Raw genomic sequence first — 20746 nt, forward strand, 5'->3', positions numbered from 1 at the left:
GCCTCTTCCTCCGTCTCCGGGAGGGAGTGAGGGAGATGGAGAGACGGAGGGAGATGGAGAGACGGAGGGAGAGGGAGAGGGAGGAGAGGGAGCGAGGGAGAGGGAGAGGGAGGAGAGGGAGCGAGGGAGAGGGAGAGAGAGAGGGATAGAGGGAGGGAGGGAGAGACGTCTTTGTCTTTCTTTCCCTCCCTCTATCCCTCTCTCCCTCTCCCCCTCCCTCTCCTGCTCTCTCTCCCTCTCCCTCCACCGCCTTCCCTCTCCAGAGAGGGAAGGCGGTGGAGGGCGAGGGAGAGGGAGAGGGAGCGGGAGAGGGAGAGAGGGAGGGAAAGAGGAAGAGGGAGAGAGGGAGGGAGAGAGGCAGAGGGAGAGTGAGAGTGAGAAGCAGGGAGGTAGAGGGAGGGAGGGAAGGAGGGAGAGAGGGAGACAGAGAGGGAGAGAGGGAGAAGGGCTGATGGGGGCTCCCTCCCCCTCCCATCCTCTCCCCACTGCTTTCTCTTTTTTCTGCTTCAACAAACACCAGGCGCCTTTTAGATCAGCCCTGAAGTCAACGTTGATGCTTGGACAGCTTGACCTCCCCGCTGCCTTCCAGCCCGGACCACAGCTGGGAGATGAAGTCTGCGGGGCCCTGGGCGGCGGCGGCGGCGGGCTGCACAGGCACCTGCTCTGACGCCCAATCACTCCTCGTTTACGAGGCAGCCGCCAGCTCCCCTCCCTGACTCCCCAAGATTTGGGGCCTTTTTAATATGTGTCGATAATGCCATGAGCTACTATTTAACTTTTCCACGAGGACCCATCTCCCAAAATGCAGTGGTTTTCAGCCTTGGCTGCACTAGAGAACCCCCAGGGAAGGGAGAGACGTCTGTACCTCCCTCTCTCTCCCTCTCCCTCTCCTTCTCCCTCTCCTTCTGGGGTGATGCCCGATGAGCTCAGATTCGCACATGTTCCCCCCATCCCCTCTCTGTGCCTTGCGTGGGGTCTGGGCCTTCTCAGTGTGGCCCGGGTACGGCCTTGACATTCAGACATCGGTTCCTGCAAGGACACTTGCGTTTGGTCCATACCGCGTGTGGCTGCAGTCTGTGCTTCTCCCGTTCAGCATCTTCAGTAGATGGGGGCTGTGCATGAGCCCTTCATCTTCCCCGCAGACACCACTGCTGCTTGCTCGGCCTCGCGGGTGATGTGGGGGGCACGGGGGACAGTCCTGTGTCCCCACCATCTTGGGCTGCAGACAGGCCACGTTGGTCCTGTGGTGACTGGGGGCTCCCAGGAGAACCCCACCGCAGAGCGGGAGAGGTGGCCCCAGAGAAGGTGGCGTACGCCTGGGGCCGGGCCTCACCAGCCAGCCCCGGGCCACCTGCAGCAACAGGCGTCTCGCCGTCCAGGGGCTGGGTGTTCGGGCGCCGTGGGGATGAGCTGCTGTCTGCACGGCAGCCGAGTTTGTATTGTTGAGCCCGGGGAGGCCCCTGGGTGGCTCCTGGAGAGCCTGGTCACATTTCTTCCTGCCCTTGGCCTTAGAGCTCATCACGGTTCACGCCCTTTCTGGTTCCAAAAGGACCTGTGTTCATAAAGACCACGTGTTAGGACAGCACCAAAGTGTCTAGAAATCCGGGCCAGGAGGAGGACAGAGGGGGATTGGCTGTGCCCGCCAGTGGCCTGAGAGCCCTGCCCGCCCGCAGAGACCTGGTCCGGGGCCCGTGGCGAGGGCGTGGCCCACGGTCCCCAGCGCTGGCCGTCTCTGGGTTCCAGGAGAACTGCGCGATCCTCGGGGAGCTGGTGAGGCTGCAGGCTCAGAAGTCCCGCCTGCTGGGGTTCAGCACGCGTGCCGACTCCGTGCTGGAGACGAACATGGCCAAGACCAGCCAGGTGGTGGCCACTTTCCTAGGTAACCCCGCCTCCCCAAGTCCCAGTGGGGACAGGGGTCAGGCGGACCTTGACTGGACGTGGTGCTGCCTGAGACCCCACTGTGTCAGCCCTTGGGGGTCGCCTTCCCCAACCCTTCATTCTGCCTCGAGGGGCGTGGGGTGGGTGGCGGCTGGGAGGCTGCCCCAGGGACATAGCCGAGCCTCTCCCCTCCGCCCGCAGATGAGCTGGCCCAGAAGCTGAAGCCCCTCGGGGAGCAGGAGCGGCCGTGATCCTGGAGCGAAAGAAGGCCAAGTGCCAGAGGTGGGGCCTGCACTTTGACGGGCCCATCAACGTCTAGGACCTGCGCTACTACACGAACCGGGGGAGGAGACGCGCTACCACGTGGACCAGTACCTGCTCAATGAGTCCTTCCCCATGCAGGTGGTCATGCGCGGGCGGCTGGGCATCTCCCAGGAGCTGCTGGGGCTGACCTTCGACCTGGAGGAGGGTGTCAACATGTGTCCGGGACGCGGCCGCGGGCAAGGTCATCCATCGGCAAGTTCTACCTGGACCTCTACCCTCGGTGCATGCGGGGGGGAACCTGTCGGCCGTGGGCCGGGGCTCCTCTGTGGAAGCGGGGCCTCACCCGCGTCCCTCCCCAGGGAAGGGAAGTCCGGGCACATGGCCTGCTTTGGCCTGCAGCCGGGCTGCCTGCAGCAGGATGGGAGGCGCCAGATGGCCATCGCGGCCATGGTGGCCAACTTCACCAAGCCTACGCCCAACCCGCCCTCCCTGTTGCAGCATGATGAGCTGGAGACCTACTTCCATGAGTTCTGGCAAGCGATGCACCAGCTCCGCTCCCAGGTGGGTGCGGGCACAGGGCTGCAGGCAGGGGGCGGGGAGGGCCCGGGCTCTCCCGTGGTCCTCAGGCAGGCCCTCGCCACGGGATTCTTCCGCTGATGTCACCCCGCACGTGGTGACGCCCTCGGTGTCAGTTTCCAGCATCAAACCCCACGCACTGGGCGCGTAAACAACGGAAGTGGATGTCCTCAAGACTCTGGAAGCTGGAAGCCGCAGATCAAGGAGTCAGGACTGGTTCCCTGCATGTTAAATACATGTATTCAAGAATTGCCTTTAAAAAAGAAAAGAAAGGAACGTTGCATGCAAGTCTGGTGACAGGCGGTGATGAGAACCAGAGGGTAGGCTCTGGGGCCGGGAGCGCCGTGCCCTGTGAGGCCCTGGGGCTGCTGCCAGTCTCGGTGGAGGCTCAGCAAGTCCCAGTGACTTCCCCACTGAGCGTCTGGGCCCAGGACCCAGTGCTCGTTCAGTCTTCCTGTGGTCAGCCCTTCGTCCTAAGAGCGATGCTCTCACAGGCTGCACCGGAGCGCGTGGGGACACTTTACTGAGCTGTGCAGCCGTCACTACTGCCCTGTTTTGGAACATTTCCCTCACCCCAAAAATGTCCCTCACGCCCTTAGTTATCATTCCCTCCCCTCCCCTGCCCCTGACAACCAGGAACCCACTCTGACTCTGTGGATCTACCTATTCTGGACGTTTCCTCACAGGGGTCACACCCTGTGTGCCCTTCTGTGCCTGACTTCTCTCGCTGAGCATCGTGTTCTCAGGGTGCATCCACGTGGCAGCGAGTGTCAGGGCTTCACACCTTTGCGTGGCTGAGGGCCGGAAAAAAGACAAACGACAAGAAAGGCACGTTGCCTGCGACTCTGGTGACAGCCGGTGATGAGAACCAGAGGGAAGGCTTTGGGGCCAGGAGCACCGCGCCCTGTGAAGCCCTGGCGTTGCGCCAGTCTCGGTGGGGCATGGGCAGCGCCGTCCCCCGGAGCTGCTGGCCAACTCATCAAGTCCCGGCTGGCCAACCCCGGTGCGGTCGGGCCGAGGGAAAGGAAAGGGGCTCCCGGACCGCCCGGCTGGAAAGCGCGGCCTGCACACAGTGCCAGCCCTCCGTCTCCTTCCTCCCACCCTCCAGGCCTCTTCAACCTGCGCCAGATCATCCTGGCCAAGGTGGACCAGGCCCTGCACACGTACACGCCCGCGGACCCGGCCCAGGAGAATGCCCGCCTCTGCCAGGAGATCCTCGGGGTCCCAGCCACGCCAGGTAGCCAAGTGCGCGCCGGGCCCACCTTAGCGGTCGGTTGGCGGCTACTGCCCAGGTCAAGAGGATCCTCTGGTGGTGTGTGAAGGGGGACCGACTGACGGGCTCTGGCCGAGGCCCACTGACCTCTGGCCTCTTCCTGCCTCGGTTCCTGGGCTGGTCCCTGCAGCTGTGGCCAGCGGAGTCCGAGGGTGGGGTGGGCGTATCTGCACGTGCTTTCTGGAGAGCCTGGAAGAGGCAGGAGAGGGCTTCATACCCCGGATGGAACGCGTCGACGAGCTTTGCCCGTGCGTGTCGGTGCGGAGACGCAGTTCACTCCCTCGTGAGCGCTGGAACCCGCGCTCTCCCCGTGCTGGAGGGTGAGCCCTGACTCATCCCTCGGAGCCTCGGGCAGCTGACCTTGTAAGAGGCTTAGGGGTGAACCCTCGTGAGCTTCAGCAGAAAGTCGGCAAAAATTTATTTGTGTCCCTCCACTGAGTTGCCCGCAAGGTCCCCGTTTTCTAGAAGTGTTGGGCCAATACTCCCTCTAGTGGCAGGGGACTCAGACAGGGCTGCTTTGAGGCCCCCCGCTCTGGGGAAGGGGCACGGAGCGGCCAGGGGGCCGGGCAGGAGCCTCTCCGCGTGTGTCCCAGGGACCCACCTGCTTGCGACCTTCAGCCACCTGGCAGGAAGCTACGACGCCCAGTCCTATGGCTACCTGTGCAGCGAGGTGTACTCCGCGGACACGTTCCACACACGTTTCAAGCGGGAGGGCGTCCTGAGTGGCAAGGTGAGAGGCCGGCCTGCCATGCAGACCAACACGGAGGTCCTTGGCCTGGGCCTAGATGCTTGTGCCGCCCGCCTGGGCCTGCCAGGCTCTGAGGGCCCTGCCCTGGACCCCCTGCTCCCCTGCCCTTTGTTGAGTCACAGCAGAGGTGGCCACACCCACACCCTCAGTGAAGGGGGTGCTCCACCCTCCTGCAGCCCCGCCCCCTCTCCTCAGGTTGCCATGGACTACAGAAGCTGCATTCTGAGGCCAGGGGGCTCCGAGGATGCCAAGGGCATGATGAAGCTCTTCCTGGGTTGTGACCCCACGCAGGACGCCTTCCTCCTGAGCAAAGGGCTGCAGGTTGAGGGCTGCAAGCCGCCGGCCTGCTGAAGGCACGGGGTTTTGCCCACCCAGGCGGGCCGAGTGCTTTAGCACCCCGTCGGGGCGGGGGAGGGGCCGCGTGTCCTCCCAGCCCCTGAGTCCCGCGTGGCCGGCCTAGGCCAAAAGTCTCCACCTGCAAGTGTCTGGAGAGCCTGGCATCAAGGCTCCCCCTTGTTGCACTAATGCAATCCCTTCCTGGGGAGCTTTCCTGGTAACAAAACGGTTCTTTGAAAACGCAGCCATTAATAAAAAGACTCTACTCCTGGTCTCTGCCTGCCGTCCCTTCCACCACAGGAGTGGCATGGGGGCCGTCACACTGGGGGGAGTTCTGACCTTGGTCGGGGATCAGCCCTGGGGCCGTGGTGACGCGTCTGGGTCACTGGGAGACGGCTGAGCTGTGGGGTGAGGTCAGACGGGGATGGTGCCCCGCACCCCGGCCGGGCAGGCTCTCCAGTGAGGGGGTGTCAGTTTCCTGACGGCCTCTCGCCCGTCACTGTTTGGCATCTCGGGGGCTGTCATTGGCTGGAGCTGGTTCTGGCGGTGGGCACAGCTGTGGGAAGCCCGGCTGTGGCTGTCCCTGTCCCCGTGTCCCGTCCTCCTGCTCACGGCCGGCCGGCTGGCTCCCTCTGGTCATCGGCAGCTGCCGAAGTCTGGACCACAGCAAGGGGCTGCCTTCCTGGGTCCTAGCGATTCTTCCCAAAGGCCTTAGGGATGTGTTTTGGTGGCAGTAGGAATTCAGAGAGGGTGCTGCACCACTGGAGCGGTAGGGTGGCTCTGGACCGTCCCGTGCGTCCTTCCCTGGCCTTTGAGCTCCTCGGGAGCCCTGCCTCCGGCCCTTCGCCCCCACAAAGGACGCCAGGCAGCGGAGCGAGGGCGGCGCCCCGACCTCCTCCCCGTGGCCCAGGCGGGCAGGCCGTGCCACGCTCTGTCCTCCCCTCAGCCTGCCCGCCCGTTCTCACCCACCCTAGGCCAGTCGGTTGTGTCTGCCCTTCTGCAGCCCCGGCTCAGCTCCCTGCACCCACTTCGGTGCCTTCTGTGTTCTGGGATGGTCGCAGGCCCAGAGCCGGTGGGCAGGCACCCCGTGGCCGGGAGGGCTGTTCGTGTGAATTCCCTGGGGCTTGAAAAGGAGCACAGCCGGCCTTCCATCAGGCACCTCTCGATGGCTATGGAAGGGGCGTGTCGGGGCCTGGGGGCTGCTCGTCTTCCTGTGCTCCGAGCCCCCAGATGGTCCCCGTGCAAAATACAGGTGTGGCGTTGGCACCCCAGCCGTGTGCCGGGCAGTCCGTGGCGGGCGACACAGGCCTCGGGCTGGTGGGCCACAGGGTTCTTCAGCGGCAGGTCAGGACTGAGAGGGGGAGGCCTTTCCCCGGGTCCAGGGCCCAGACTGACGCCGGCTGGAGGCCCCTCCGCTCACCGCCCGCACCCCCCAGCCCCTGCCCTCATGTGAGCCCCCAGGGCTGAGCTCAGGTGTTGGATGCCCCGGATCCCCGGCAGCCCAGCCCGTTCCCAGTCCTCCGTGGTCACTGAAGGACTTGGAAGCAGGTTGCCCCACAGAGACTGCTGTTCTCCGAGCCCTGCGCAGGGGGCAGGGGGCAGGGAGGACGGGCACAGGGCCCTGCAGGGGTGTGGTCGCCGGGGCAGCCGGAGCAGCTCCACACAGTAAGTTAAGAGCATCTCACCAAAAACAGTGTGTTTCTCCAGCCGCCCCGGGACCTGAGCTCAGGTCCTGGGGCAGGAAGGGGCAGCAGTGCAGCTGTTAGCTGTCACTGGGGGTCGACTGTGGCCCGGTGCCACCTCTTAGATCCTCCCCCGTCCCCTTCCGGGGTTGCGACCGGACCCCTGCCAATCGGGTTCTCACTCCTCCCCATCCCCTACGCCTGCTCCATGAAGGTGGAAGGAACACATTTTTAAGAAGGTTGGAGCCTGGGCTTCCCTGCTGGCGCAGTGGTTAAGAATCCGCCTGCCAATGCAGGGGACAAGGGTTCAAGCCCTGGTCCGGGAAGTTCCCACACGCCGCGGAGCAATGAAGCCCGTGCGCCACAACTACTGAGCCTGCGCTCTAGAGCCCAAAAGCCACAACTACTGAGTCCTCGTGCCCCAACTACTGAAGCCCGCGCGCCTAGAGCCCGTGCTCCGCAACAAGAGAAGCCACCGCAATGAGAAGCCCACGCACCGCAACGAAGAGTAGTCCCCGCTCACCGCAACTGGAGAAAGCACACACGCAGCAAGGAAGACCCAACGCAGCCAAAAATAAATAAATTAAATAAATAAATAAATTTTTAAAAATCATATTAAATACCTATTAATGCGATTTTAAGAAATAGTCAGTCAGTTAGTTAGTTAGTTAATTGTGCCGGGTCTTAGTTGCCACAGGCCAGCTCCTTAGTTGTGGTAATGAGATATTTTATATTCTTTTTTGTTCCTGAACAAAGGCCTCAGAATCCAGTATCTATTTGATAATGCTCACAGCATAGCTCAGCACGGAATAGCCACATTGTTTTTCTTTGGCTGCTATGTACCAAACAGCCTTTTGTACTGTTTTACCAAATGCATGTATTTAATACCTGTTTTAAAAAACATACTGAGATCTCAAAACTTGAAACTGACTAAAGTAAGATTCTCTCTGTAGTACTACTTATTTGACCGACACCACCTGATAACACCAGTGTGGTGCACCGAGCCTTACTCTAGCATATCGGGATAAACCCTGTTTCGACAAGTGTTCATCCTCCAAGTCCCCAAGGCCTCTCACACACTGCCAGTGAAACTGCTTCCTGCTTGGGAAAGAGTGCCCCAGTTCGTTTCTTTAGAAGCTTGAAGGCTATGGAAGCCCTCCAAAAGGTTAGAGGGCAAAGAACAACTCTAAAACTGGCACATTTGCTTAAAAAACAAGACTTGTCAATATTACAAGATCCAGCTTGCTTTCACTTGTGACACGTTTTCTTAGGAGGCAAGGGATGTGGCCATGTGACTTGGACAAGCTGTTTCCCTCTGTCTCAGTGTCCCACCTGTGAGTGGGTAGTCTGACTAAGCTTAATTACAGACATCTGAATAAGGATCATCAACAGTGGCATCTAATTTCCAAAATAAAAACAGGAGAATGAGTATGTCTTTCACAACAGGACGTCAAGTCTACCTCAAAGATATGGGTAGCCTTGAGTCCATTGCTTCTCACTGAGTGCAACTGTGCCCCCCCAGGGGACATCTGGGAAAGTCTGAAGGTGATTTTGGTTGTCACAACTGGGAGGAGAGAGAGGGAACGTTACGGGCACCTAGTGAGTAGAGGTCGGGACCTTGCTAAACACTCTACGATGCACAGGACTCACACACCACAGCAAAGGTTTATCTGGCCCCAAAAGTCAATGCCTTGGTTGAGAAACCCTGCCTTAGAGCAAACCACGGATACTCATCTTTAGCAGGTAACAGGGCATTTACTACCCACCTGTAAACCTACAGACTTCCCGACTTACACAGCTAATCCTGTGGCAGGAATGAAATAGAGAGCGTGTGACCATCTGGTATTATCTAGGTTTGCCCCTCAAGTCACATGGGACAGTGCTAGAGACTGACATTTTCTATATTGGAGGTCTCTGGCAAGCCACCAGTTTTCTAACCTAAAAAGTCTAAGCAGCATTATCACAATACACATAATAACACGACAATTCTGCTTTTATAGAGAAATTAGAGGTGGGAAAGGAGCTTATCTGACATCAGAAGCAAATGCTTTGAACACATCACATCTGCTGGTTCGACTGTCAAATCTTGACAGCTGGAGACGTAGGAAGGTAGACAGGCGAGAACAGACCAAAGTTACGGACCTGCTGAGTCCTCGGGTCTAACCATGATACACTTCGTACTGCCCTGGGTCCAGGGATGTGTTCTAACACCCTCTCAGTCACTTACGGTCCATAGACAGACCAAGTATAAATTCACAATTACCAGCAAGTGTACCAAAAAAAGGCAGAGTTAAGAAACTTAAATGCGAGCCCTACCTGGTCTTTTTCTTCTTCATCGACAGAATCATCTGATTTTGCTTTTTCAGGGTCTTCCTCAGGTTTCCGTTTGGCAGGGCTGTCACACACAGTAAAGCCAGCTGTTAGCTCACCAGACCCTAGACCTCCAGTGGGCACGAAACAACTCATATTCCTCCCTACCAAGAGTACCCTCTCTTTGGAAAGATTCAGGGCATGGTCCCCTCTTCCCTCTGAGAAGCCCTTTTTGCCAGGACATTAAAAGAAGCTTCGAGCTTCATGTTTCTTTGGATGACAGGTTTAGAATACCACCATTTTGCAAACCTTAAGACATAATGGATCTAGACTTTGATCAATGGCTGCTAGAACCACCGAAGAGACATTACATGCCTCTGATGGACAGCCCCATGCCGTCAATGAAGTCTCACAAAATAAAGCTGGAATCTGATCAAGGCTCTAGACCTAACTACCAGTTTACAGAAAACTGGAGGCAAGGGAACACATTAACCACCAAAACGATGCAGTCAGCCAGACTTAGAAGCTATTAGAAAAAAGACCTATTTTCTTTAAATAAATGGCAAGAAAATAAGGAATCTATCACTCGAAAGGCTTAAGGAGCAAATCAACCAAACTCTGTTACACAAGGGGAAGAATGAACACTGCTATATATTTGTTAGTAAGGAACCGTTACACTTTATAAGGCATGTTTTGTCTTCTTCAAAAGACTGTGTGCTAGATGTTAGCAATTATAGCAAAATATGAATAAAAAACTTGTCAGAGAAAGAGACCTTGTCATCTAGAAATATAGTATGTGTGGATAAGATGACATATCCGATTTGTTTCAAAGTAATCCAACTGGGAGGATATGGGTGTGTATGGAGTTGTAATCCATTTGGAATAATTTTCACTTGGAGCATATGGGGGTATAGATGAAACAACAGCCAGGAGATGTTAACTGTTGACACTGGGTGATAGGTACACAGGGGTTCATTTTACTATCCTTGGTAATTCTGTGTATGTACATTTGAAGTTTCCTACGTTAAGAGTAAAAATGGATGAGATCTTCAGAAATGCTGTTCATGAATGTCTAATAACAGAATATCAAAAGGAAAACCTAAGCAATGTGGAAGTCAGAATTACTAAGTTACATCCTACTAATTTATATGTGTTTTACCAAAAACCGTTGGCCCCTAAAATGGGGGCTGTCCATTCATTATATACTGACCCCCCCTTGTGAAATGAGATGTGATGGTGGTCTGCCTGGTAGTTTGCCTTCTAATCCTGGGGCTAGATGAGACTTCAGCTGCTTAAAGAAAAAGAAACAAAAAAGCCACTATGAATAAAGAGTTCACAGCCAAGGTACAGTTCTTCAGCATTACCAAGCTGGTGCAGAGACCAGGTTCTGAGGATTAAGTAACCTTCTCTTCTTCTTCTAAGCAACCACCATCTCGATAAACCCATCAAATTAGCACCTGCCAGTCTGCTGGGCCATTTTAACACAAGCTCTTGTAGGAGGGGCCCAACCCTGAGATGCACAAGGAAACAGAGCCTCCGTTTATTTCGTCAAAAGATGAAGTGGCCAAGCACCTGACCTGAGCTCAAGTCCCATGCTCTTTTTTTAAAAATTCCAGAAGAGTTACTCTGACTACAAGTGGGGAAGGAGTCTAAGAATAAATGTTTAGCTTAAACAGGCATGTAACTTAGAAGTCATAAATATCAGCAGCTCCTGTTATCTTATACCTCATAAATTCAACCGCATTTGGGGATCTAATGCTCTATAACTTGGTTGAAGACAAACATTTAAAGTATATATCTAAGCTAGTTAGAAGTATACACAAGAGGGAATTCCACGGCGGTCCAGTGGTTAAGACTCGGCACTCTCACTGCCAAGGGCCGGGGTTCGATCCCTGCTTGGAGAACTAAGATTGTACAAGCCGAGCAACACAGCCACCACCCCCACCCCCAAAAAAAAGATACACAAAAAACAAGTACTGCCGGTGGAGGGGTTGTGTTGGGGGGGGAACAGACAGACCCTATGGCGCCAAGTCTGTCCTCCCCTTAGGTGGTACCAGATTCCAACAAGGTCAAACGAGTCAAGCCCTCTTACAGTTGGTTTCTCCATCGGACTTGCTTCTCCTGGGCATGCAAAGTTTGGAAACAGGTTTGGGGGACTTCTTTTTCTCTGCTATTTCCACTCTGCGCTCCTCACCACTTGTCTGGCTCCCGTTTTCTAGACAGCCGTTCACTTCCCGACTGAAAGCGTGAGCTCTGTTCTCCAAGGACAAATCTTTATTTAAAAGGGATCTGACTTGAGCCAGGTAGCCCTCCTACAGCAGGAAAGGATAATTTAAGTAGCAGTGAATGTAAACAAGGGGCCATGAGAGAATAAGGAAACACATGCGCTTCCTTCATAACTATCAGGTAACAGGGAGAGGTGGGATTATTCTGCCTCCCTGGTCACAGACAAGTTACATGGGAGGAAACGTTTTCTAGCCGCCGGGATGCTGACGACTTACCTCTGATAATTCTTCTTTAGGTAGGTTGGTTTTCAAGTCACATAACTGATTCTTTATTTCTGTCTGCAGAAATTCATGCAAGAGATTCCATTTCTCCTTCATGCATTCCTAAGGGAAGGACAGAGGTTTACAAGTCTCCACATTCCCAAGGTAGGAACCAATGGACTAATACACAAGCAGTTACACTGCCTGGTCACATAACGATGACTGAATGGCAGGCAATGCTGAGTCGGCCAAAAAGAAAACTAAATATTCACAAGACATGTTCCTGATGTTTCCGTTAAGATCATATCACACCATCTCCAGAGTGGTGAAAAATGGAAAGATTAGAGGTGAAACAGACACAGAATAGAGTACCAGAACAAAACTGATTTTGAAAAACAGTGTGACCGGGACAAGTTATAATCCAGACTTGATGGTACGGAACCCAGACTGGGAAACTTGATGAGTTACCAAAAGCTAACCCATGATAGCCTATTAGTACAGCACATTAGACAGAAACATCCATGTTATCCTCAACTTTAGGGAAAAGAGAGCCAATTCCACTTAAATTTGTTTTTATGAACTACATAGTATCTGTCAAATGGTCACATTTGATCATATATTTTGTTAAGGTGGAGATTACCTTACCTTTTCTGTTAACTATCTCTTTCCAAATCTTTGAGCCTGGGGGAAGAAAAGGGAAGAAACAAACGCTTGTTCAGCAACATTGTCTACCTGTAAGAATGCCACACTTTAAAGAACTTTGGAAATAAGTTTAACATGATTGTTAGAAAAAAATACAATGGTTTTTCCCTCCCCCAGTGTCTAGAATGCCCTACTGCAATGCCTGCACGTTAAGAAGTTATTTTCAATATGAATGAGGTCCCCCTTTTGGGGGGTGGTTTTCTGATGGTGGTAAGAGATGGTATAGGAGCTCTAGAACAACATTCTTTCTTTCTTTTTTTTAACGTTATTTTAAACACACTGGGAAAGGGGAAGCAGGTCACACAGTTGGGTTCCTTCCCAAGCTAACTGACCTATAGGTGGTCTTCCTCCAGTTGGACCTGACAAGATTTCCTAGAAGGGCATACAGAGGTTAGAAAGAGTGGACCAGGGTGACAGGATGCTGTGGGGAACAGCCAGCTAACATTCCCAAAGGCCAGGATGGGGTGGTGGCAGCATTCTGAGGAGGAGTATAGGAAAATGGAGGAGTCAAGGCATCTGGGGCAGCAGGGGGTGCCCACACACAAGAGAGATGAAGCTAGAAAAGTTGGCTGGCGCCTCACCCAAGAGCTCACCCTTGCAAATGTTTGTACCTACTCATTCAGAAGTGCACAACTGTCATGAGTTTAGCTGGAAAAATCATGGCCTGATTTGGTTCTTGAAGATGAGTATCTTGCCTCTTTGGGGAGGAAGGCAGCAAAAAGAAGAAAGGAACAAAACTAGAAGACACCGAGGAAATGGGGAGGCTGCTGTTCCTAGCCTGGGTGCTGACTGTGGGCAGTTGGGTGCGAACAGGTCTAACCGGCTGGGCAAGCGTCCCTCAGCAGAGGGGCAGCACCCTGGGCAGGCACTGGGCCTCCACCGTCTATGGATCCTCCCCTCCAGCACCCAGACTAGGTACTCAGTTACCAGCAGCCCAGAGGGCAGGAACAGAGCTCTGCCAGGCTGGCCTTCCCAGAGGGCAAGTGCAAGCAGCACAGCCAGGAATGTGAGCGACAGGCTTGGCTGGGTTGTTGGGAAGGAGGGCGACATCTGGCTCGGCACGGCTGGAGTCAGCGCTAGCCTCCCCTCGGACACGTGCACTGGGCCCCCTGGTCTCAGGCTCACACAGGCCTCCAAAGCCCTGCCCTCGGGACGGCGCTCAGACCCTCCACCCAGCCCACCCTCCCCCCCCAAACACCAGCAGGTCAAGCACCACTCAGAGAAGGGGGCCTTTCAAGGGCTTTAGAAAATCTTAGAATCCGGATATGGAAGCTACTATGTTTCACTTCTGGCTGAGAGCTCTGCTCCCAGAGCACAGGATGGCCCAGGGGGGCGAGATGGGAGGGTCTCGCGGTGACCCGCAGGCACTGCGGGCCTTTTCAGCCACATGCCTGCCTTCCTTGGAAATATATTTCATTAACAGCCATACGGAACACCCTGAGAAACAGGAGGAATTACTGGTTCGTTTCAACCCTTAGCAACAGTGAGTTTTCACCACCTTGTATTTCGTCTGCTCTCTGCAATGCGCTGGAACCTTCCTTTGGGCGAAAAGTGCCTCAGCTGTCCAGGGCACCCGACACACTTGGCGACTCCGGCTGACCCGGGAGCGCCCTGGGCCCCAGGGACAGGGTCCCTCCTTCCCGACCACCCCCTCGTGGGAGTGCTGAGGCCAGTCAGCCCCCAGCTCTGGGGGCTCAGCGTCCCCTCGGAAGTGACTGCGAGTCAAGCTCCCCACCGACCCCCTCCCCCCTGGTCTCCCTCCCGCCAGGGCCGCTTCGTGCGCGGTGCCGGTCGCCCCTCCTCAGGGGGAAGGAGACCCGGGCCGACTCCGCTCCACTGACCTGCCGCTGCCCGTCCGGGACGTGGCCGAACAGCCGGTAGGTGTCGGGGAAGCCCCGAGGGCGGGCGCCCTCCCGCTCCGGGTGGAGCCCGCGGCCCGGGGGGCAAGAGGCGCGACGGGGGTGGGAAGGAGACGGGGCCACGGGAAGCCCACGCCGTGCCAGGGCACAGAGGCAGGAGGCGGCGAGGGGGGCCGGCCCAGCCGCGAAGCCCGGGCCTCCGCCCCGCCCAGGCCCCAGCGGCCCTCAGACCTCCCTGCCGGCCCCTGGGCTCGGGGTGGGCAACAGGCGCGCCGAAGAAGCCGTCCCGCGCTCGAGCCGTCCGGAGAGGCCGGCCCAGGGGTTGTGCCTGTTCCCAGCACGGGGCGAGCACCGGGGCCTGAGGGTGTGGAGCCGTCCGGCCGCAGGTCACAGGCTTTGCCTGTCGGAAAGGAGGGCTGCGATGGGGCTGTGCCGACGGAAGGGGAGGATGGAGCCGCCGACAGTCCCCGTTTGCCAGGCAGAGCTTCATCGCGGACCCTGTTCTCAGCAGCCCTGCGCAGCAGGGACACCCAGGTCTGGCGAGTCTGCGCCCCACCCAGGGCCGCTGGGTTCCTGCGCGGCAGCCCCGACATCTCCTGCTGAGAAACCCCAGAGACCGTGCTCCGTCCCCCGAGCCCACCGCAGTGCTGCAGAGCCCAAGGGGGTTGGGGCTTCACCCCAAACTTGAGGAAGCCACAGCTGGGGGCCGCGGCACAAGCGCGGGTCCCACCATCCCCGCAGGAGCAGACCCCGCGGAGGGTCTATCTTTTGGAAGTAAATTTAGACTAACAGGTTTTACACACACAATCTTAGAGCTGGGAAAAGTCCTTTGTGTCATTCATGTAGCTTCATAAGATTTTTTTTTAATGAGAGGATGGATCTCCTTGAGCAAGAGTGACTTTCCAGGAATGGGTCCCTGGATACCAAGGACTGTTGTGGCTTTGTTTTTGTAGGTCCTTTTCTTCTCTTGGGTTTCCCACTTAGAGAAGTTCCTTTAGCATTTGTTGTAGAGCTGGTTTGGTGGTGCTCAATTCTCTTAGCTTTTGCTTGTCTGTAAAGCTTTTGATTTCTCCATCAAATCTGAATGAGATCCTTGCCGGGTAGAGTAATCTTGGTTGTAGGTTCTTCCCTTTCATCACTTTAAGTATATCATGCCACTCCCTTCTGGCTTGTAGAGTTTCTGCTGAGGAATCAGCTGTTAACCTTATGGGAGTTCCGTTGTATGTTCTTTGTCGTTTTTCCCTTGCTGCTTTCAATAATTTTTCTTTGTCTTTCATTTTTGCCAATTGGATTACTATGTGTCTCGGCGTGTTTCTCCTTGGGTTTATCCTGTATGGGACTTGCTGCGCTTCCTGGACTTGGGTGGCTATTTCCTTTCCCATGTTAGGGAAGTTTTCGATTATAATCTCTTCAAATATTTTCTCTGGTCCTTTCTCTCTCTCTTCTCCTTCTGGGACCCTAGAATGCGAATGTTGTTGCGTCTAATGTTGTCCCAGAGGTCTCTTAGGCTGTCTTCATTTCTTTTCATTCTTTTTTCTTTAGTCTGTTCCGCAGCAGTGAATTCCACCATTCTGTCTTCCAGGTCACTTATCCGTTCTTCTGCCTCAGTTATTCTGCTATTGATTCCTTCTAGTGTAGTTTTCATTTCAGTTATTGTGTTGTTCATCTCTGTTTGTTCTTTAATTCTTCTAGGTCTTTGTTAAACATTTCTTGCATCTTCTCGATCTTTGCCTCCATTCTTATTCCGAGGTCCTGGATCATCTTCACTATCATGATTCTGAATTCTTTTTCTGGAAGGTTGCCTATCTCCACTTCATTGAGTTGTTTTTCTGGGGTTTTATCTTGTTCCTTCATCTGGTATGTAGCCCTCTGCCTTTTCATCTTGTCTATCTTTCTGTGAATGTGGTTTTTGTTCCACAGGCTGCAGGATTATAGTTTTTCTTGCTTCTGCTGTCTGCCCTCTGGTGGTTGAGGCTATCTAAGAGGCTTGATGGGAGGCTCTGGTCACTTAAAGATGATCAAGGTGGTAAATTTTACATTATGTGTTCTTTACCACAATTTTAAAAATTTTAATCACTTTATTTGTCCCAAATCTTCAAGTAAAATTGATGTTACCATATTTACTCCATATACACAGGCACCTACTGAATAAAGCAGCCTCAGCTGCCATGCAGCTCTGAAAGTGGCTCACAGAACAAAACCTACTTCTCTCAGATCCCCTCCTCAACTCACCAGATATCAACCAAGCAGTGAGACTGTGGTAACTGAAAGAGAATATAAAGATTAAGTAGGCCATGATCCCTGCCCCTGAGCAGTCAGAGAAACCAGTTGCACCGAGCTCAGTGCTGAGAACCCATTATCCGGGCAATCAATCAACCAGTTCTACAGTTCTCCTCAATTAGCTGCTAAATTACAGGAGAAAAGTGGGATTTCTCAGGACTGAAGTTTCTCTGGGCAAAGTTCCCCTATAGTAAAGCACAAAGAACAATGCCCACGTGTGGGACAGAAGTCAGTATAAATTTTAAAACATTCAACTAACCAAAAGTTCCTTTGCTAAAAGAAAAACTTGAAGTAAAAATGATAGAAATGCCCTTCCACTAAAGCAGACATGTATAGAGAATCCTTAAGGCACTTAATAGCCTAGCAGAGCAGGGGCGGACTTTCCATAGCAACAAGAGCCAGCAAGCGCTGTCCAACAGAATAAAAATATGCAACCCAATAAAACAGAAAATTTATGGCTGTGATAACTATAAAGGAATGTGTTAGTACAAATTCCAACATTTTATCCATCAGACCAGCTAAATTCAGTACTAGGCAATGTCGCATCATGACAGCACCCGGAGTTGTCCCGTGAACAGTAATAATCCATGTTACTTTCTGGTGGGTCTTTTTGTGTACGGCAGTATCAATTTTGTCATAAATCCTAGTATTTCGTCTCTGGGTACAACCACAAGAGACACTTAGTCTCTAAGACCAAGCTTCCTTTCCTTAATAATGGTATATCGGCAGGTTGCATTACCACAGAAACAGCTTTACTTCCAGTGGAATCTGATAACATGAGCATTATGGGAAAAGCGGCTTTGCTCCATCCTCAGGGTCTCATCTTAGGCCTGCATCATTTCTGGATTATTGCAAAAGCCTCCTACCTGCTCTCCCTTCCTCCAGTCTCGCATGCCTCAAACCCATCCTAGTTTACACCCAGAGTTAATCTTTCTAAATCCAAAACTTATCACAGCACTCCCCTGCTTAAGACCTTCCATGGTTCACAAAGCCTTCAGAATCTCTGACATGGCATAGGAGGCTCTTGACGATTTAGTCCCCGTGTGACACATTAAAACAAAAAAAAAACTTTATTTTTAAAACATTCCAAATTTACAGAAATATTGCAAGAATAGTAAAAAGAACTTATTCTTGTGGAATCTAAAATATGATACAAATGAACTTATCTACGAAACAGACTCAGACATAGAGAACAGACTTGTGGTTGCCAAGGGGGAAGGAGGTGGGGGAGGGAAGGATTGGGAGTCTGGGGTTAGCAGATGCAAACCATACATATTGAATGAATCAACAAGGTCCTACTGTATAGCACAGGGAACTATGTTCAATATCCTGTGATAAACCATAACGGAAAAGAATATGAAAAAGAATATATATATATATGTATAACTGAATCACTTTGCTGTACAGTAGAAACTAGCACAACATTGTAAATCAACTATACTGCTTCTTTCATCCAAATTCACCACTCGTGAACCCTAGGACACAACCTCAGTGAGAGCAGGAACTGCATATTTTATTCATAGCGTCTGGCACAGTGAAGGAGGAACTGATGAGGGGCCCAACTTCTGGCTAAAAAGAGTGGACTGAACACAAATGTTACTCTACTCCCTCCTGAACTCTCACTTAAATAACTGCTAAAGTCATTTTCTAAAGAAGCATAAATCCATAAGGACAAAGAGATGACAGCAGCCAAATGGGGGAAGACAACGGACCCAGCAGCCCGAGTCATGTGAACCTCAGAAGGGCAGCCCAGAAGAAAGGCTTAAGAATGGAGGCACGGGTGTCTCTGATGCGTGGGTGCAGGGAGGGCTGCAAAGGGAAAGGCAGGTTGAAAAAATCTTAGAAAGAGCCATCAGGCTCCCCAGAGCTCCCGCCCAACCCTACACAAGCACGTAACCAACTCTCCCTCCAAGGCCAGCAGGGAAACTTCTCTAGAGAAATTGTCCAGCTGATGGACAGCGAGCAACCACTCTGTGCCAGGCTCAGTCCTAGACGCCCAGAAGTCTCCATGGGAACACAGCCAAGTCCTGCCCCCGATGGAGCTTCCGCTCTAGTGGGGAGAAACGAGCAAGTGGACCTGTGATAACTGCTCTGGAGCAAGGTGCGGCAGGGCAAGGGACAGGGAGCAGGAACCTGACAGAAAGGAGAAGTGAGCCACGCAGATACCCAGGGAAAGATCCCCCCAGACAGACACAGCAGGCTGGCTGCACAGACCTCGACGGGGAAGCACGCTCAGTGGGCGAACCACGCGGAAGCTGATGTGGTGGGGTCGGTGATGGGGGAGGGGCCAGATCACAGAAGGACCCGCTGGAGCAATGATTCCCCCACCTGGCCGCACTTCCCAAGCACCTGGAGAACTTTAAAAAATGTGAGTGAGTCCCACCCCAGAGTTTCTGATCTGAATTTTGATAGGTATGAGGTATGGCTGGTTATCAGTAGTTTCAAAATCTCCGTGGGTCGTGGGTCGTTGGAACGCGCAGATGAGGTTAGAACCATGGAATCAGAGGAGCTCTGGGCTCAGGGATGCCAGGCGTAGCTGTGGGAGGAAGTGGGGGGCTCCACTAAAAACGGGGAGACTAAGTAAAAGGTGACAAACTCCCAGCCCCTCCCGCCTCCTTTCCCATCTAACTCCGAGAAACCACTGACAGAAAACCCTGGCAGCCAGACTCCTACACATCTGTTGGAGACTGACATGGGCAAATAGCCACAGTGAACGCTCCCAGCGTGAGGCAGGGAAAGCCAAACAGCTGGGGTGCTCCTTGTGCTTTAATTTCTTAAAAACTGAGACGTATACATACCCCAACGAGCAGAACAGGAAAAGCGAAAAACCATCATAAGAGGCTGAGACAAAAAGATGACGAAAATAGAAATATCTATAATATGTAGACGTATTTGGGGACTATGTAATTAAGTAAGTGATTTAACCATGAAGTATAATCGCTTAGACTCCCTTGGACACAATCATTTGGAACAAAAATGATAGCTAGGCTGTACCTGTGATGGATGGAAAATACTGCGATAATAAGTCTCTACTATTTCTAAGGTAGAAAATATATGAGTAATTCCCACAGTTTTAAAGGTTTTTCCTTTTCAAGAATGACATAACATTTTTAAAAACTATACGTGATTACATGTTCAAATATATATACAATGAGATATAAACATGAGACCACATGCTATTTCTAAAAATATCTAATACACTTAAGAGAATATCAAATAATGTCTCTTAATTGCCTATGTCAGCTGTATCAGTTGCTATACTAACTGATGTGAAGAATCCAGCACCTTGGGCTTCCCTGGTGGCACAGTGGTTAAGAATCCACCTGCCAATGCAGGAGACACGGGTTTGAGCCCTGGTCCAGGAAGATCCCACATGCCATGGCACAACTAAGCCTGCGAGCCACAACTACTGAAGCCTGCGCGCCTAGAGCCTGTGCTCCACAACAAGAGAAGCCGTCACGATGAGAAGCCCGCACACTGCAAGGAAGAGTAGCCCCCACTCGCCACAACTAGAGAAAGCCCACACGCAGCAATGAAGACCCAATGCAGCCAAAAATAAAATTAATTAATTACATTTATTTAAAAAAATCAAGCACCACTAATTTATTTTGTATTGATATATGTTAAAAGTAAATTTTAAATATGTAAATGTCTAAGGAACATCAATATTTTAAAGATGCCATTAAGGCAGAAGGCATAACAATAAAGAAAGTAACAATACTTTTAAGGAATACTTTTAGTATCTTTTAATAAATACCTAAAAATAGTATACTAAAAAGGTAAGGAAGAAAGCCATCTCTGTATTCATGGATACTATGACAGGAGTTTGAGACCCCAAGAATGCATCTAAAATAAAGTCTGGTTTTTGAAGGTTGTTTAAGTATGACAACTCAATTCATTTCAACAAACATTTATAGATGTCCTACTATATGCCAAGTAACCCGCCAGGTGCTGGCACCTCAAAAATGAAAGGCACTGCGCCTGCCCTCAAGGAACTTAAAAGTCATGAGGGAGACAGAGCCCAAACATTACAAGTTGTCATTACAGGTCATTACCACGGTTGTGAGAACACAGGTCCCAGGGACAGAGACAACATAGAGAAAGGAAGGACTGACTGACTGTAAATGGGCCATCAGGGAAAGTTCCAGGAAGGAAATGAGGATGAGTGAGAGTCTAAGAAAAAGGGAAAAGTTGGTTAGGGGCGTAATCAGATAAAACCACCGGTAAAAGGGTAGAGAGCCTGGTATGTTCAGGAAACTGTAAGTAACTGCTATCATTAAAAGAAGGGTGAACTTGAGAGAGGAGACAGGACCTTGGCCAAGGCCAGATCTTGGGAAGTCTCGTGTGGCGCT

At 52.6% G+C, this 20746-nt stretch overlaps 1 protein-coding gene across 3 annotated transcripts in view; it reads right to left on the reverse strand.

The window, feature by feature from the left end:
- Positions 1 to 303: 303 nt before the first annotated feature.
- Positions 304 to 20746, reverse strand: part of LOC133084242 (DNA (cytosine-5)-methyltransferase 1-like) — a 53832-nt gene continuing 33389 nt past the window's right edge. The window contains exons 2-9 of one of the 3 annotated variants that reach the window (XM_061180553.1): positions 12199 to 12234; positions 11569 to 11676; positions 11160 to 11379; positions 9074 to 9152; positions 4079 to 4180; positions 3382 to 3512; positions 2662 to 2939; positions 2186 to 2337 (exon numbers count right to left, since the gene is read on the reverse strand). In XM_061180553.1, the coding sequence (XP_061036536.1) occupies positions 3497 to 3512; positions 4079 to 4180; positions 9074 to 9152; positions 11160 to 11379; positions 11569 to 11670 (519 nt within the window). In that variant the 5' untranslated portion in view covers positions 11671 to 11676; positions 12199 to 12234 and the 3' untranslated portion in view covers positions 2186 to 2337; positions 2662 to 2939; positions 3382 to 3496. Of the gene's footprint in view, positions 1553 to 1677; positions 1831 to 2185; positions 2338 to 2661; positions 2940 to 3381; positions 3513 to 3980; positions 4045 to 4078; positions 4181 to 9073; positions 9153 to 11159; positions 11380 to 11568; positions 11677 to 12198; positions 12235 to 20746 lie in introns of those variants that run through there. The other 2 variants (XM_061180555.1, XM_061180554.1) reach the window with 2 other exon arrangements.

This window comes from Eubalaena glacialis, chromosome 2, assembly GCF_028564815.1.
Source record: "Eubalaena glacialis isolate mEubGla1 chromosome 2, mEubGla1.1.hap2.+ XY, whole genome shotgun sequence".
Lineage (NCBI taxonomy): Eukaryota > Metazoa > Chordata > Mammalia > Artiodactyla > Balaenidae > Eubalaena > Eubalaena glacialis.